This window comes from Phocoena phocoena, chromosome 20 (genome assembly GCF_963924675.1).
Source record: "Phocoena phocoena chromosome 20, mPhoPho1.1, whole genome shotgun sequence".
NCBI classification, from domain to species: Eukaryota; Metazoa; Chordata; class Mammalia; order Artiodactyla; family Phocoenidae; genus Phocoena; species Phocoena phocoena.
Genome location: NC_089238.1, coordinates 15737815 through 15751158, shown reverse-complemented (window position 1 = coordinate 15751158; position 13344 = coordinate 15737815). Strand labels below are relative to the sequence as shown.

At 55.8% G+C, this 13344-nt stretch overlaps 4 protein-coding genes across 5 annotated transcripts; 2 read left to right on the top strand and 2 right to left on the bottom strand.

Annotated features, from left to right (window-relative positions):
- Positions 1-386: 386 nt before the first annotated feature.
- IGFLR1 (IGF like family receptor 1) lies at positions 387-2323 on the bottom strand. Its single transcript, XM_065899453.1, is given in 4 exon segments — positions 387-460; positions 463-730; positions 2164-2208; positions 2210-2323. Coding segments are annotated over 4 exon segments (501 nt in total).
- Positions 2324-3128: 805 nt separating this feature from the next.
- On the bottom strand, positions 3129-5430 carry U2AF1L4 (U2 small nuclear RNA auxiliary factor 1 like 4). Of its 2 annotated transcripts, XM_065899449.1 has the most exons (8): positions 5258-5430; positions 5026-5113; positions 4564-4630; positions 4431-4480; positions 4258-4356; positions 3951-4084; positions 3745-3840; positions 3129-3388 (listed from the first exon to the last, which is right to left on the bottom strand). In XM_065899449.1, exons 1-8 carry the CDS (start codon positions 5299-5301, stop codon positions 3304-3306), a joined length of 663 nt encoding a protein of 220 aa, XP_065755521.1. In that variant the 5' UTR covers positions 5302-5430; the 3' UTR covers positions 3129-3303. The 2 variants fall into 2 exon arrangements, with proteins under 2 accessions (XP_065755521.1, XP_065755522.1); XM_065899450.1 differs by lacking the exons at positions 4431-4480; positions 4564-4630 and having other exon boundaries at positions 3304-3388; positions 5258-5301.
- Positions 5431-5457: 27 nt separating this feature from the next.
- Positions 5458-6918, top strand: PSENEN (presenilin enhancer, gamma-secretase subunit). The gene is made up of 4 exons (XM_065899462.1): positions 5458-5598; positions 5732-5887; positions 6303-6407; positions 6594-6918. The coding sequence occupies exons 2-4, from the start codon at positions 5827-5829 to the stop codon at positions 6731-6733; spliced, it is 306 nt and encodes a 101-aa protein (XP_065755534.1). The 5' UTR covers positions 5458-5598; positions 5732-5826; the 3' UTR covers positions 6734-6918.
- A 1456-nt stretch (positions 6919-8374) lies between these two features.
- On the top strand, positions 8375-13344 carry LIN37 (lin-37 DREAM MuvB core complex component). The gene is made up of 9 exons (XM_065899445.1): positions 8375-8618; positions 11171-11246; positions 11408-11458; positions 11777-11806; positions 11888-11973; positions 12059-12225; positions 12827-12967; positions 13056-13129; positions 13216-13344. Exons 1-9 carry the CDS (start codon positions 8585-8587, stop codon positions 13295-13297), a joined length of 741 nt encoding a protein of 246 aa, XP_065755517.1. The 5' UTR covers positions 8375-8584; the 3' UTR covers positions 13298-13344.

Genomic DNA, 13344 nt, shown 5'->3' with positions numbered 1-13344 from the left:
CAGGTAGGAGCTTCTGTTCCTCTGCGCCCCACTCATCCTGAGCCAGGGGAGGCGAGAGGGCATCGTTCAGAATTAGAAGTAAACTGGGGGGGTCTGTCAAGGCTCAGCATAAATGACCTGTTCCAAGTCAGAACGCAGATGGCTCCCTATAGATGAACCCTCCCAAGGGGAGCAGGGCCATTTCTCAGAGGGGACCCTGGTTGCCCAGAGGTAACCCACATCTGGTCTTGTGTGTGTGGTGGGATTGGCCCATTCCCTGAATGGGGAGGGGAGTGAGAGGATGTCTGCTGGGTTTTGGCCCAATTAAGACTATTTTAAGAGGACCCGTGATGAGGCCCAGAGACAGCAGGCACTTACTTCAACGGAAACTTTATTTTTATCGGGTACTAGGCCGGGCAGGCCCCAGCTCAGCCAAGCTTGGACAGCACCTGCAGTGCATCTGCCCGCCCTCTCTGGGCAGGTGTGCGCCAACCTGGCCCGGAGAGGCAGAGGGCTCCCTTGCCACCACCGCCTCCATCAGGGCCCACCGAGGCCAGCGACTGGGCTGCACGGAGTAGGCGGAAGTGGACCAGGCAGCAGGCAGTCCATATTTTGCAGCCAGGTGTCGAGTGCTGCCACAGGCTCTCCCCCATCCTGGCCCAGGCTCAGGATCCAGCAGCACGATCAGCTCCTCCAGCACTTCCAGCTCATCCAGGAGGCGAGACAGCGGCTGTGATTCCAGACTTGGCAGCTCTAGGAGACAAAGGGAGGGGTGAAGGGGAGGAAGCGCAAGCTTCCAGCCCACCTCCCCCCGGCCTTGGTGTATCCTCAACTAACCCCTGCCTAGGAGTGGAGGCGGAGGGACCTCCTTCCCTGAGTCCCCTGCCTCTGAAGCCTCCAGGGAGCCTGGAGGGGACAAGTGCCAGGAGAATAGGGTGTGGGTGTTGAGGTGGTTGCAAACCAAGCCAGGACAGGGGTGTTGGACAGCTTTCCCCTGGTGGTTGCGACGGCGGTGCCTTTGCAGGGCGAGCAGGAGAATTTTTGCTGAGGTCATGAGCAGAACCAGCACCAGGGACAGGTCAAGACTCCAACTCGGCCAGGCCTAATGAGGGACTTTGTGCTCAGATGTCCACAGGAGACTGGAAATCGCCGGTAAGCTGGGCTCCTGGGAACTAAGGACGCTCAGCTTTCCACGTGTCAGGGGGCAGGGCTCCTTGTTAGGGACCGGCTTCTGGAAATAAAGTGGGAAGCATGCCCTACTCCTGCCTCCTCAGCACAAACTTCCCATCCTTAAATCCCTCAATGGGACCACATCTCCGCCTGATCCTGCCCTCCCAGCCCCCCACCCCGACTCCTTTAACCCCTGATACTATCAATACTGTGCCCCCATCCCTGTCCTCTTCAGTTAGGTTACACCCTCCCTTCCCTTGATACAGACGCCACCCATCCAACCCCAAGCCACGCTCCCCGCCCCCGCCCCACTCTGGCGGGCTGCACCTTGCCCAGGCTCTCCGGAGCCCAACCAGCACCTGTCTGCCGCGCCTCCGGGTCCCGCCGCGGCTCCCCAGGGAAGTGGGGGCCGTTGCTCCGCCGCCACAAGGGCTACATAGCTCCTCGCTGTTGGGGTTGCACTGCCCAGGAGGACACTCTTTGAAGGGGTGCGTTACGTGATTGCCCGCATCATCGGGCCCGCAGTTTTCCGAAAATTCAGTCTGGTGGGACACAGCGTCTCACGTGCAACCGCCAAACCTGCCTCCTCTGCGCTAGCTACGTGCTTCCCCCTTTGTCCTATCCCAGCAGTCCCCGCCCCTTGCACTGTACTCACCCAACCTATCAGCGGACGTGCCCATCTCTCTATTCCCCCCTCAACCCCCCCCCCCGCACACTAGCCCTGCCAGTCTCCCAACCTTCTCTACATAGGCCCCGCCCCTTTCATTCCCCCGCCCGCCTCTTCCTCGCCTCTCGGTTCCCGCCTGTCTAACCGGCCACACCCCTTAACCATGACCGTCTTAACTCACACTGTCCCTTTCTTCGCAGGCTCATTCCCCATCCCCACTTTGTCTACGTACGGCCCACCGCCCCCACCCCGAAGCAGACCCCACAGACCTCGCCCCTTCCCCCTTCCCTATCACCCCTTAACTCCTCCGCCTGAACATATGCAAACGCCCAGTCCCGGCTCCTTACCCGAGCAGGGGGCGGCCCGAAGCGCTGCAAGCAGCTGCCACACACAGCACAGGTCCTCAAGGTTCCAGTACTCGAGGCGGCTGCAGTGCTGAGAGGCCTTCCTCGGCGCTGCCTGGGCCAGGAGCAGCACGGCAGTCAGGAGGAGGCATAGGGGCCCCATCCTGGCGGAGCCTGCCTTCTGGGGGACCATGACCACAGGACTTCCTGCCACAGCACCTCTGCCGCACTTGCCAGGAAACCGGGGCAGAAGGAGGAAGCAGTGGATGTGGGGGCATAGGATCCCCAGTCCCCTTTGGAAGCCAGGAATCTACTCTCCAGCCCCAGACCAGCTCCTGGCCCGTTATCAGAGCGGCCACAAGGCCTCAAGATGGCTACAGCGAGGACTCTGGAGCCAGACTGCGTGGATTTATATCCCATCTCTGCCATCTTCTTGCCCTCTCTTTTCCCATCTGTAAAATGGTATAATAGTACCTGTCTTAGAAGGTTATTGTGGAGAAGTAAAACCATTACTGGAAGTAAAGCATTTAGAACACCTGGCACCTGGCATCGTGTAAGCTTAAGTATTAGGTACTACCTATTCCCATCTCAGGGCAGTGGGCATGGAGGACCCAGCCAATCACCCACTGGAGACTCCCACCCAACTCCCAGCAATCTTACCTTAGCTCCTAACCCCAATCTCCTCCAGACTGGGAATCCTCCGACCTGCCACAACCAAGCATCTCCCCCTTGAGAATCCTCTGATGGACGTGCTGAACTTTCAGCACAAAGGCAGCCCCACCCAACCAGTCCCACTTGGGGGTTTCTAGGACCCTGGGCATGCTGCTTTCCCACCTGTTGTTGGAAGTTTCTTGGCTGAGGTTGTGGCCAGAGCCCAGCCCTACTTCCCCTTTTCATCAGCAGATGTGGGGGTGGAAGGAAACCAGCCCACAGCCAGGCTCAAGCTAACAACGAAGCTCTAAACCCTCAATATAGAACTTTATTAGGGGCGGGGCGATAGAAGGTCCCTGTGTTGAAGGTATTACATCATGGAGACCCGGAGCATGGAAAAGATGGCACTAGGGAGTTAAGGGGGCTTTGAGGAGGGGTCCTGGCCAGGAACATATGTGCCTGCCAGGGGTGGAGGGCAAGGAGGTCAGCATCTCAGAAACGGCCATGCCGGTGGTCTGGGGACCGTCGTCGATTTCTTTCTCGGGGACGGTGGCCAGTATGGGACCTTGGGGGTGACCTGGGGACAGGAGAGAGGAGGATCAGAGCCATGGGGATGGTGTGCAGATCCCCCAGTTCTGCCTCTCTGCTCTGGGATAAGGCATGGCAGTTGATGAAGTAAGTAGAGTTCCTGGGGGTGGCCTCAGGATAGGTGCACAGGCGCTGACCTCAGGATTGGAGATCCAGGATGGACTTGGGTTTGGGGTTCAGGCTGGTTTGGGGGTTGGGACTTAGGTGCTCGTCTTCAGATGGGGCTCAGGGCTAGTCTTAGGGCACAAAAGGCTTGAGACACTTATTGGGGCACAGGATCAGATTCATCTCAGGATACAGGGGCCTTGGGATACGAGAAGTCTTGGCAGGCTGGTCCTGAGGTACCTGCGCCTGGGTCCCCGCCCATAGAGCTGCCGCCGGAGGTTGCGGGAGATAGGTCGCAGGTGCATGAAGTTGCAGAAACCACCCCGGGTACATTCCCTGGGTAAAGCATGGATGGACGGATGAGGCCATTGTCACTGACAGCCCCCGCAACTCATACACAGAAGTCTGGGACTCCAGGTGCCCATCCCACCCCTGCACTACCATACCCCATCTCATACTGCCGACAGCACGACTCCCGGAAGTCAGTGACGGGAGACAGCTCGGCGTGCACAGCCTGCCCGTTGAACCAGCGGTTATTGAGTTCAGCCACTGCCCGCTCTGCATCCTCCTCGCGCCGAAACTGAGGGAAAGTCGGTCAGGGTCAGCAATCAAACTCAGAAATCAGGGGATTAGCTAGCAGCTCAGGGTCTGGAGTGGATTTAGTGATGGACCTCAAGCTGTGAGGCTTCAGCGGTGGCCGTTAGGCATTGAAATGCCTCCACCTCTAGGCTCTAATGGGGAGACAGCAGGCACCTTGACATAAACATTGCCCACGAGGTGATCCCCCAGGTTGTCGCACACATTCATCTCTTCAATCTCCCCGTACTTCTCCTGCAGTTCCGTGAACACTTCCTGTGGAAGACCACGAGGAACTCAGTTGAGCTGCTGGCCCACAGGAAACTGAACCCACCCCTGCCAACCCTCACCTCGAAGAAGTTATCATAGTGTTCTTGCACCTCCACGTCGCTCACGTGACCTGGTGGAGGTGGGCAAGGTGGAATCAGGGCGTGGCCTGCTGGGAGCTGTCCGCCCTGCCCCCAAGACAGGTCCCTCACTCACAGTGCGATCCGTCTGCGGTTTGGGCGGTGTTCTGTGGATTCCGGTACAGGTTGAGCAGCACTATGGTCTGAACAGAATTTAAAGGGGGCGGGGCCTGAGCTCAGAAGGCGGGACTATATGCAGAGGGATTGGGTATGAAGGTTGGGGGTGAGACCTTGCGCCAGAGAAAAAGCATAAGCATCTTGAGTGCAACAGCAACGCCTGCCCCTCAGAAAACCAGAAGAGGGGATACCTAGCAGAGAGGGACAGCCCAGGGGTGTGGTCTTTACGTACGGGGGCGTGCCCAAGTTCCTGGGAGAAGGGCCTGAAGGTTGGGAGAGGAACCTGCAGAGCTCCGACGAGAAAAACGCCGGGCGGTAAGGTGGGCCCTAGAAATCCGGAAAAGGCGGGACCTCGTGATGGTAGACAACAGCAAGGGAATGGACAGGAAGTTAACCCCCCACGCTCCGTGCCGGGTCTCACCTGGCTGAAAGTCGGTTTGTTGTGAAGCCGGGAGCACCGGTCCCCGTGCCGGCAGGCCCCGATCTTAAAGTAAAAAGAGCAGTTAACCCTGGAAGAGGTGCAGAGACAGAGGTGAACCGAGGGCCGGGGAGCCGGACACCCCAGAAACACCGCCCCACGCCGCCCAGCCACCAGGGAACCAAGTGCCTCGTCCTTGGGCTCCCGAGGGGCCACTCCCTGCGCCCGTTCTCACTTGTCCTTCTCAGTCCCGAATATCGAAGCTAAATATTCAGCCATTTTTACCCGAACCCTCCAACTATGTCTGCTATTACGTCACTTCCGTTGCTTAAGGGCATTGGGAAATGTAGTTCTTCGTGGCCTCCGGACACTCAGAAACTCCCTAGTGCGCTTGCGTGATGGAGGCTCTCACCCTCCCCACGGGACTCACCCACTGGAATTTCCTGAAAGCGCATGCGTGCAGCGTTGCCTGACCAAAAAGACTACAAGGTCCAGAGACACTTGCGGCATCTCGCGCAAAAGTCCGTAGTTGAAAGTGGCAAAGGGGTCCAAACAGGAGGAAGTAAGACTCCACTGGTGAGTTAGGGGTCGTCTCCGTACCCCAAAAAACATAAAGAGCGTCTCAACCCAGTCAGCTTGCTGGTGGGGGCGGGAGTACCCTTCTTTCAGAAAACCCACCCTTCAATTTCTCTCCCTTTTGTCGTAATAGGGGCGTGGTTGTTTGTGATCCTTGCATCTGTCACTTGGGGTCAGGGCTTGGGTCTTGCCCTGAAGACCCTCGGAAGACCCGGCCCCAGCGCAACTATGAACTTGGAGCGGGTGTCCAACGAGGAGAAGTTGAACCTGTGCCGGAAGTACTACCTGGGTAAGGGCTGTTATCTTAGGGTCCCCGGAGAAGAGAGGGGACGGGACTAGAGCGCCTGGGGGAAGAGGGTCTGGGGGCCTGGATTCTTGGGTCTAGAGGATGAAGTGGCTAGGGACGCCGACTCCTGGGTCCCAAGAGAGGAAGGGCCTGGGTCCTGAGGAAGGAGGAGACTGGGGCTTCAATTTCTGGGTCCCAAGAGAGGAGGGGAGTTGGGGGCCTGGTCTCCTGGTCCTGCCGAAAAGATGGTTGAGGACTCAGATTCCTGGATCCCGAGGAGTCAGGATTCTTGAATTCCTGATAGCAGAGATCTCCATTTGAATTTGGGTATGGGAGAGGACCTTCCAAATTGGTCGGCTACATGGGTGTTGGGAGGATCCTCATTGCCTTAAGTCCCAGTTTATTTTCTTCTCTTTAGGTGGGTTTGCTTTCCTGCCTTTTCTCTGGTTGGTCAACATCTTCTGGTTCTTCCGAGAGGCCTTCCTTGTCCCGGCATACACAGAACAGAGCCAAATCAAAGGCTGTGAGTCCAGGGCACAGATGAAGGGAGGCCATCGGGTGTGGGGAGGGGGACTCTGGGAGCCTTGGTGGGAAGGGACAATGGAGGTTCCAGAATTCTGGGACTCTGTGGAAGAGAAGAGAGGGCCGGTCTCGGGGAGACCAGAGAGCAGGTGGTGGCCAACCTTTCCCCTCCTGTTACCTCTTACAGATGTCTGGCGCTCAGCTGTGGGCTTCCTCTTCTGGGTGATTGTACTCACCACGTGGATCACTATCTTCCAGATCTACCGGCCACGTTGGGGCGCCCTTGGGGACTACCTCTCCTTCACCATACCCCTGGGTACCCCCTGACAACTTCTGCACAGGCCTGAGGACCAGGATGGGCTCCTCTTCTCCAAGCCCACTCTCAAGCCCCTAAGACTTGTTTCTATCTCCTGTGTTCTCTGCTGACAACCCCTAATAAAGGACCCTAATTCTCAATATTGATTTCCTGGGATCTTTTGGAGGTTGAAACTTAAAATGATTATTAATATTCAGAAACATTTATTGATTGCTCACTTTGTGCTAGGCTTAGTGCTTCATACATGATGCGCATTAGTTCACTGTATACTACTCATAACCCTTCAAAAATAGGAACTTTCTTGCTTGGGAACCCTATTGTACAGATCTGGAACCAAGGGAAGGAATAATACTTCCATTACTAGGGACTGTTATCCTGTACAGGTAGTATGTGAATTTGAAAACATTACTTCCCCACTCGCCCTCATTATTCTTATCGGAAGTGTGGATCACAATGCTTCCCCCTAGAATTTATGCCAAGGCACATGTGGTAAATGGAAGTTCCTCATTTTCTGAAGGAAATTGTCTGCAGCAATAGACATGTATTCAAGAGATTTATTAGAGGAGGTTTCCTTGATCCTCCTATTTAAAATTTCAGTCCCCACCTTGGCACCCCCTGTGGAGCCCTACATCAAGGACACCCTACATCAAGGACACAGGACAAAAACTCTGGAATTAACCGAGCCCCCATAGCAACTGTTGCCATGGTCTCTCCTAATCTAAACTGGACAGCCCCCCCCCCGCCCCCGCCTGACTCCATATTAGGTAAAATATTCACCATGTAGTAACCTTGTAGCTTCCTGACCAATCACCTAATGCCATCCTGCTCGCAGGATTTTTCTTTGTCTTGAGGCTATAAAAGTTGGCTGCCAGCCCACACAGGGGGTTGACTTTCCCTGGCTACCAGGAAGTTGGCCCGCTGTTCTTGCAGCGACCCTTCTCTTTAATAAACTCTATCTTCCTTACATTCTGCCTTGTGTCTGGAAATTCTTTTCCAACCCGCGCTCGGGCCACCACACTCCCTACGTCTCAGGCTATATCCTTTCTCCTCTTACATTTCATTTAAAATGTTCTACTTATTTATTGTTCGTCTTCCATCCTCTAAAATATAAGCTCATTAGGGCAGGGATTTTTGTCCATTTTGTTCACTGCGGTGTCCCCAGTACCTAGGAGAGTACCTGGCTCAGGTACTTAATATTTGCTAAGTGAATGAGGCTGCACGTTAAAAGAGTTTAACAGGTAGCTGGCACTCACCTAGTGAGTGCTTAGTTAAGAGGGAACCCAGCCTAGCCCCAGAATTGTTTTCCTCTTAGGGACCAAGAGAGACTCCCACGGTTAAATAACTCCTGTTCAATAGCCAAATTTGTGTTACTCAAAGCTTCTAATACTATAAGTGCCAAGCAGCCTCGCGACGCTCTGATCCTTGGTCTCCCACCGTGCCTCGCGCGGCGCAGGCGCCCTTACTTCGGCTGAGTCTCGGGAGCTAGAACTACACCTCCCAGGAAGCGCCCTGGGATATTGTTGGTTTGTTTCCGGAAACCTGGACCCCCCCCCCCCGCCCCCCGAAAGGTGGGACTTAGAGCTGGGAACCGACAGCGGCAGCTGTGAATTGGCCAGGGTACGAGATTGACGGTTGCATTGACTAATGGAAACAAGGGACTGCCGAAGGGCCCGCCCACAGAAGGTGAACTGAAGGAGGTGGCAGCTTCCGCGGCCGTCGCGGCCGGACACTGCTGAGGGCGGAGGACTGCCCACACACGAAGCTTACCTTTGACTTCTCCCCGTCTGCCTCTGGCCTTGACTTGTGACCGTAGGCTCTTTTGGGCTTCTCTGACCCAGCTAGCCAGACCCCAGACCCCAACCATGTTCCCGGTGAAGGTGAAAGTGGAGAAATCAGGTGAGGACCCCGAGGTCGGGGGCCTGTAGGGGAGCACCGGACTGATCAGGGTGTGGGAGTCCCTATAGACAGCATTATCGCGATAAGGCGGACTACGCGACTTCTCCCCGCAGCCCATCTGACTATCGCTGTCAGGCATCGAGCGATTCCTGCCACCTTGATACCCTCCCGATGTGTGTTCAGGATAGCTTTGAGGTTGAATGGTGGTGACTCAGGCAGTGGTGTGGTGCGGTAAGACATGGGGATCCCGAGCCGTGTGACTCAAAGAAGGACTCTTTTCTCCGTTTCCCCATTTCTCGCAGTGGTCATGAGTCCAGCATTTGCTGAGCACCTGAAGTACGGGAAAGCTTTTAATCCTCGTAGTCACTGTATCCCAGTAATCCTAGGACGTGGGAAATGTGGTAGATGGGGAAACTGAATCTGAGAGAGAGGAAGTCATTTTGGGTTGGGGCCAAGCTTGATGGGAACCCAGGACTGGCACGTTAAGGGTGGTGGGAGAGGCATGGAATCCAGACAACAAAATAATACTAAAATGACGTGAGATGTTAAATGCTATAAGTGGTAATAAAACGAAACAGGAGAAGGTAGGGAGATCAGGAGTGAGGCCAGGTGAGGGAGAGAGCGACGAGGATAAGTGAGGGAACAGCAAATCTGACAAAGGAAATAGCTTTGAAACAGCGGAGAGGTGAAAGCCTTGTCCGGAGTGTTCAAGGGCCAGCACGGAGGCCAGTGTGGCTGGAGCAGAGTGAGTGATGTAGAAAGTGTGAGGAGATGAGAGCAAAGTGGGGGGGGCGGGGGGGGCGGCGGGTCAGGTCTTTGGCTTTTGCTCTGAGGGAAATGGGGAGCCAAGGGAGGGTTTTGAACCAAGGAGGGAGTTTTACAAGACGGCCCCCCAGATGCCAAAAAATGCCCCAAAAATCGTGGGTGGAAAAGTGAAGGGGACCTGACCACAACAAAATGATGGTGAGGAAGGAGTAGGCAGGGTCATGGAGGCCTGTGAACACCAGGCTGAAACACTCAGACTCTGCCCCAGGGGGGCACTGCAGAGTCGTGGAGGGTTCTAAGCAGGGAAGGATCAGGGTCAGGTTTGGGTTTAGGAAGATTCCCCTGGCCACCTTGTGGAGAGTTCATTAGAAGGGGAGACTGAGTCTGGGAGCCCAGGGGGAGGGAGAGAAAGGACCCGGGTGGGCAGACTAGGGAGGGGGGAGGGGGGAGAGACACTCAGGGGACCAAGTGGACAGGCCATGGGGTGGGCGGGGGAGGGAGAGAAGTGACCTTGTTGAGGCCCAGGGAGGGATGGGGTGACAGTGTGGATAAACCTGAGAAGGGGGTCCAGGAAAAGGGATAAGTTTAGAGAGACACTGAGGCCAGTGTGGGACCCAGTAGGTGGCAGGAGCCTGGGGGATATCAAGGGGAAAGTGTCCAGGGTCAGGAGAGAAACAAGGACTAGGGAAAGAGAGGTGGGCATGATCCATACCTTGGCTCCTAACCAAGGCTCTTTGCTAGAATCTCAGCTGCCCCCAGCCCTGCATCCCCACCCTGTCTCTCCTCTGAGTCATGTCTCCTGGTCTCTTCAGGAAGTCTCAGGGCTAGCAAAGCATGTCCCCAAGTGTCCTTCCAGGCTCTGAGTGCTGGGTCAGAGCTCCTACTAGTTGGAAGAGAAGAGTGAACACCCCACAAGAGTAAGAGGAGAATATTTATAACATCATCACCTACTTATGTTCCGTGATGAAGAGAGGCAAACACACAGGCTGACAGGGCCAGGCAGGGGCTGTGGCATGCAGGAAGGTGGGCCCAGATCTCATTTCCTGGGGGGAAAAAAAGCCAAAAATGGGTATTTGAGATGAAATCTCCCAATTATTAAATGTAGTCATCTTATTCAGATTTAACTCAGATTTAAAATAACACACCTACCTCAGCCAAACAGAGCACATCTGGCGGCTGGATTCTGCACCCAGTTTGAGTCCGTGCCTTATAACTTCAGCTGTGGAGCCAGATGACCTGGGTGCAAATCCTCAGCCTTGCGATTTCCTAGCTGTGTGACTTTGGGCAAGTAGCCTAACATCTCTGTGCCTCAGTTTCATCATTTTTAAAATGGGAATAAACATCATATTTACCTGCCAGGGTTATTGTGAAAACTCAATGGGTTAATATGTGTGATGTGCTTGGAACAGTGCTTGGCACATAATAATAATAGCACTCTATATATGTTACTCATTATTATTGCATCCTGCTAAGAGATTCATATACAACATAGGTTTGTTTAAACCTCAAAACAGTCCTAGCAGGTAGATATCATTCGGAGACCCATTTTCGAGATGAGGAAACAGGCTCAGTGAGGTAAGGTGATTCACCTTAGGTCACACATGAGCATGTGGGTCAGCCCTGGAAGCCAGAGCTCTTGCTCATCATTTCAGTAGTCTCTGCCCACTGTACCCTCCCAGCATGCCTGGGCCTGACCGAAGGATTGGATACACATGCCCTTCCCCGGCCCAGTGGCTGCCCACCTGCCGTGGGCCTGGGAAGTGACTCCTCGGTACCCTCTTCCCCAGAGTTGGAGATGGCAAAGGCCCGGAACCAACTGGATGCTGTTCTGCAGTGTCTGCTGGAGAAGAGTCACATGGACAGGTTGGGACCTGGCCCAGCATGGGGTCATAGGGAGTCGGGGGCCCTGGGTGGGACCCCAGAGGCTGGCTTAGGGAGGAAGGGGCCCAATGGATGAGGCCACTGGGTGCCTTCCCACCCTGGGCCCTTGGAACCCTGAGCCTACAGTTCTCCTCTGCTACCAGGGAGCGTCTGGATGAGGAAGCTGGGAAGACCCCCTCAGACACCCACAACAAGTAAGTTTTATTGATGGGATCTGTGTTTGAGGGTTTGTGGTAGATAACTTCTTTCCTCATCCAAGCCCTGACCACCCTGCCCCATGCTTTCTCCACCACACTCCTAACCACTCTCCGTGTACAAAGGCCCTGGGGCAGCAGAAGCTTAGGTCCCCTGATGATGCCACCTCGGGCCCCGGTGTGGGGGGAACACAAGGCCTAAGGAGTTGGTGGCGTCTATATGAGCTTGATCACAGTACCCCAAGGGTGCCCTTTGGGGGGTTTTGAGCAGGCATTTGTTCAAGGGTAAGCCTGCTGACGCCTTGTCTCTCCCCACAGGGATTGCTCCATCACGGCCAGCGGCAAACGGTAAGGTGGCAGGGGCCCCAGCCAGCTGATGAGAGGTCCTCAGTCCCCACCCCGGTCCTGAAATTCTCCCTCCCCACACAGGCCATCTGCCCGATTCCCCCATCAGCGGAGGAAGAAGAGGAGGGAGATGGATGAGGGGCTGGCCGAGGGAGGGCCACAGCGATCCAGTGAGTAGTCGGTGGCCCTGGAGGGCAGGCAGTGATGGCGGTCTACGTGACGATATTCATACCCCTCCCACTCTCACCACCCTAGACTCGTACGTGATCAAGCTGTTTGACCGGAGCGTGGACTTGGCTCAGTTCAGTGAGAACACACCGCTGTACCCGATCTGCCGAGCCTGGATGCGCAACAGCCCCACAGTGCGCGAGCGTGAACGCTCACCCAGTTCACCGCTGCCCCCACTGCCTGAGGATGAGGAGGTGGGATGGGTGGTAGGCCCCCGCCCAGCAGCCAGGGAGGGCAGTGGGTCGACAGTCGCAAGGTACTTTCCCCCCAAGCTAATGGGATAGACAAGCATAGGTCTCTGTGTCTCTCGGGTAACTCCTGGATCCGGTGAGGTACACAGATAGGAACCCTTAGGCCAGGGGAACGGTTGGAGTGCCCCAGAGCAGACAGACGTGGCTATCCGGTCTGGGAGGGAGAGGGGACAGGGTTCCTCTGGGCAAATAGATGTGACCTCCAAGATCAGGGGTTCCCAAGAGCTGGGGGACTGGGCAGGGGTTCTTAGTGCAAACAGGTGTAGCCACCTGGCCTAGGGGAGCAGATGGGGACCCCTTGGGCTGGGAATGGAAGTCTCCCTAGATGGAGGTCTGTGTGCTGGGCAGGAGTAATTGAGGAGATCCCTGGGTTGGATAGGAGAAAACAGGGATCATTGGAGCAGACAGACATGACTCCTAAGTACAGGTCCCTGGTGAGACCCTCATGTCTTTTGTCACTGGGAAAGGAAGGAGGTGTGAAATGTGTGCCCCTGGCCCTCTTCTCTGACTCTCTTGGGCTTGGTGTGGGGTCCTGTATCCTCAGGGTTCAGAGGTCACCAACAGCAAGAGTCGTGATGTGTATAAGCTGCCTCCACCCACAGCTCCCGGACCGCCCGGAGATGCCTGTAGATCCCGAATTCCATCCCCACTGCAGCCTGAGACCCAGGGTACCCCTGATGATGAGGTGGGTGTGCAAGGCCGGCCTGGGGCAATGGGGCAGGAGTTGTGGGGCTCGGGCGTGGCCACCCAGCCTGGCCTCTCTGTCCATGCAGCCCTCTGAGCCTGAGCCCTCACCCTCCACACTCATCTACCGAAACATGCAGCGCTGGAAACGCATCCGCCAGAGGTGAGCATCCCCCAAATGCTTGTTCCCTGTGGCCTGTGCTCCAACTGCTGAGTCCTCCCTCTGCCTTCCCCCCACCCCAACTGCAGGTGGAAGGAGGCATCCCATCGGAACCAGCTTCGTTACTCAGAAAGCATGAAGATCCTACGGGAGATGTACGAGCGACAGTGATGTTCCCCTGTCCCCACCCCCACCCCAATAAACATTCCCCTCCTCCA

Excerpts from the sequence above, each read along its gene's own strand:
- LIN37 (XM_065899445.1), top strand. The coding sequence starts at position 8,585 with ATGTTCCCGGTGAAGGTGAAAGTGGAGAAATCAG. Across the intron at positions 11,247-11,407 it reads GAGAAGAGTCACATGGACAG|GGAGCGTCTGGATGAGGAAG; the intron begins GTTGGGACCTGG and ends CTCTGCTACCAG. Across the intron at positions 12,968-13,055 it reads AGGGTACCCCTGATGATGAG|CCCTCTGAGCCTGAGCCCTC; the intron begins GTGGGTGTGCAA and ends CTGTCCATGCAG.
- PSENEN (XM_065899462.1), top strand. The coding sequence starts at position 5,827 with ATGAACTTGGAGCGGGTGTCCAACGAGGAGAAGTTGAACCTGTGCCGG. Across the intron at positions 5,888-6,302 it reads GTGCCGGAAGTACTACCTGG|GTGGGTTTGCTTTCCTGCCT; the intron begins GTAAGGGCTGTT and ends TCTTCTCTTTAG. Across the intron at positions 6,408-6,593 it reads ACAGAGCCAAATCAAAGGCT|ATGTCTGGCGCTCAGCTGTG; the intron begins GTGAGTCCAGGG and ends TACCTCTTACAG.
- U2AF1L4 (XM_065899449.1), bottom strand. The coding sequence starts at position 5,301 with ATGGCTGAATATTTAGCTTCGATATTCGGGACTGAGAAGGACAA. Across the intron at positions 5,114-5,257 it reads TTCGGGACTGAGAAGGACAA|GGTTAACTGCTCTTTTTACT; the intron begins GTGAGAACGGGC and ends CACCTCTTCCAG. Across the intron at positions 4,085-4,257 it reads TGGGCAATGTTTATGTCAAG|TTTCGGCGCGAGGAGGATGC; the intron begins GTGCCTGCTGTC and ends ACTTTCCCTCAG.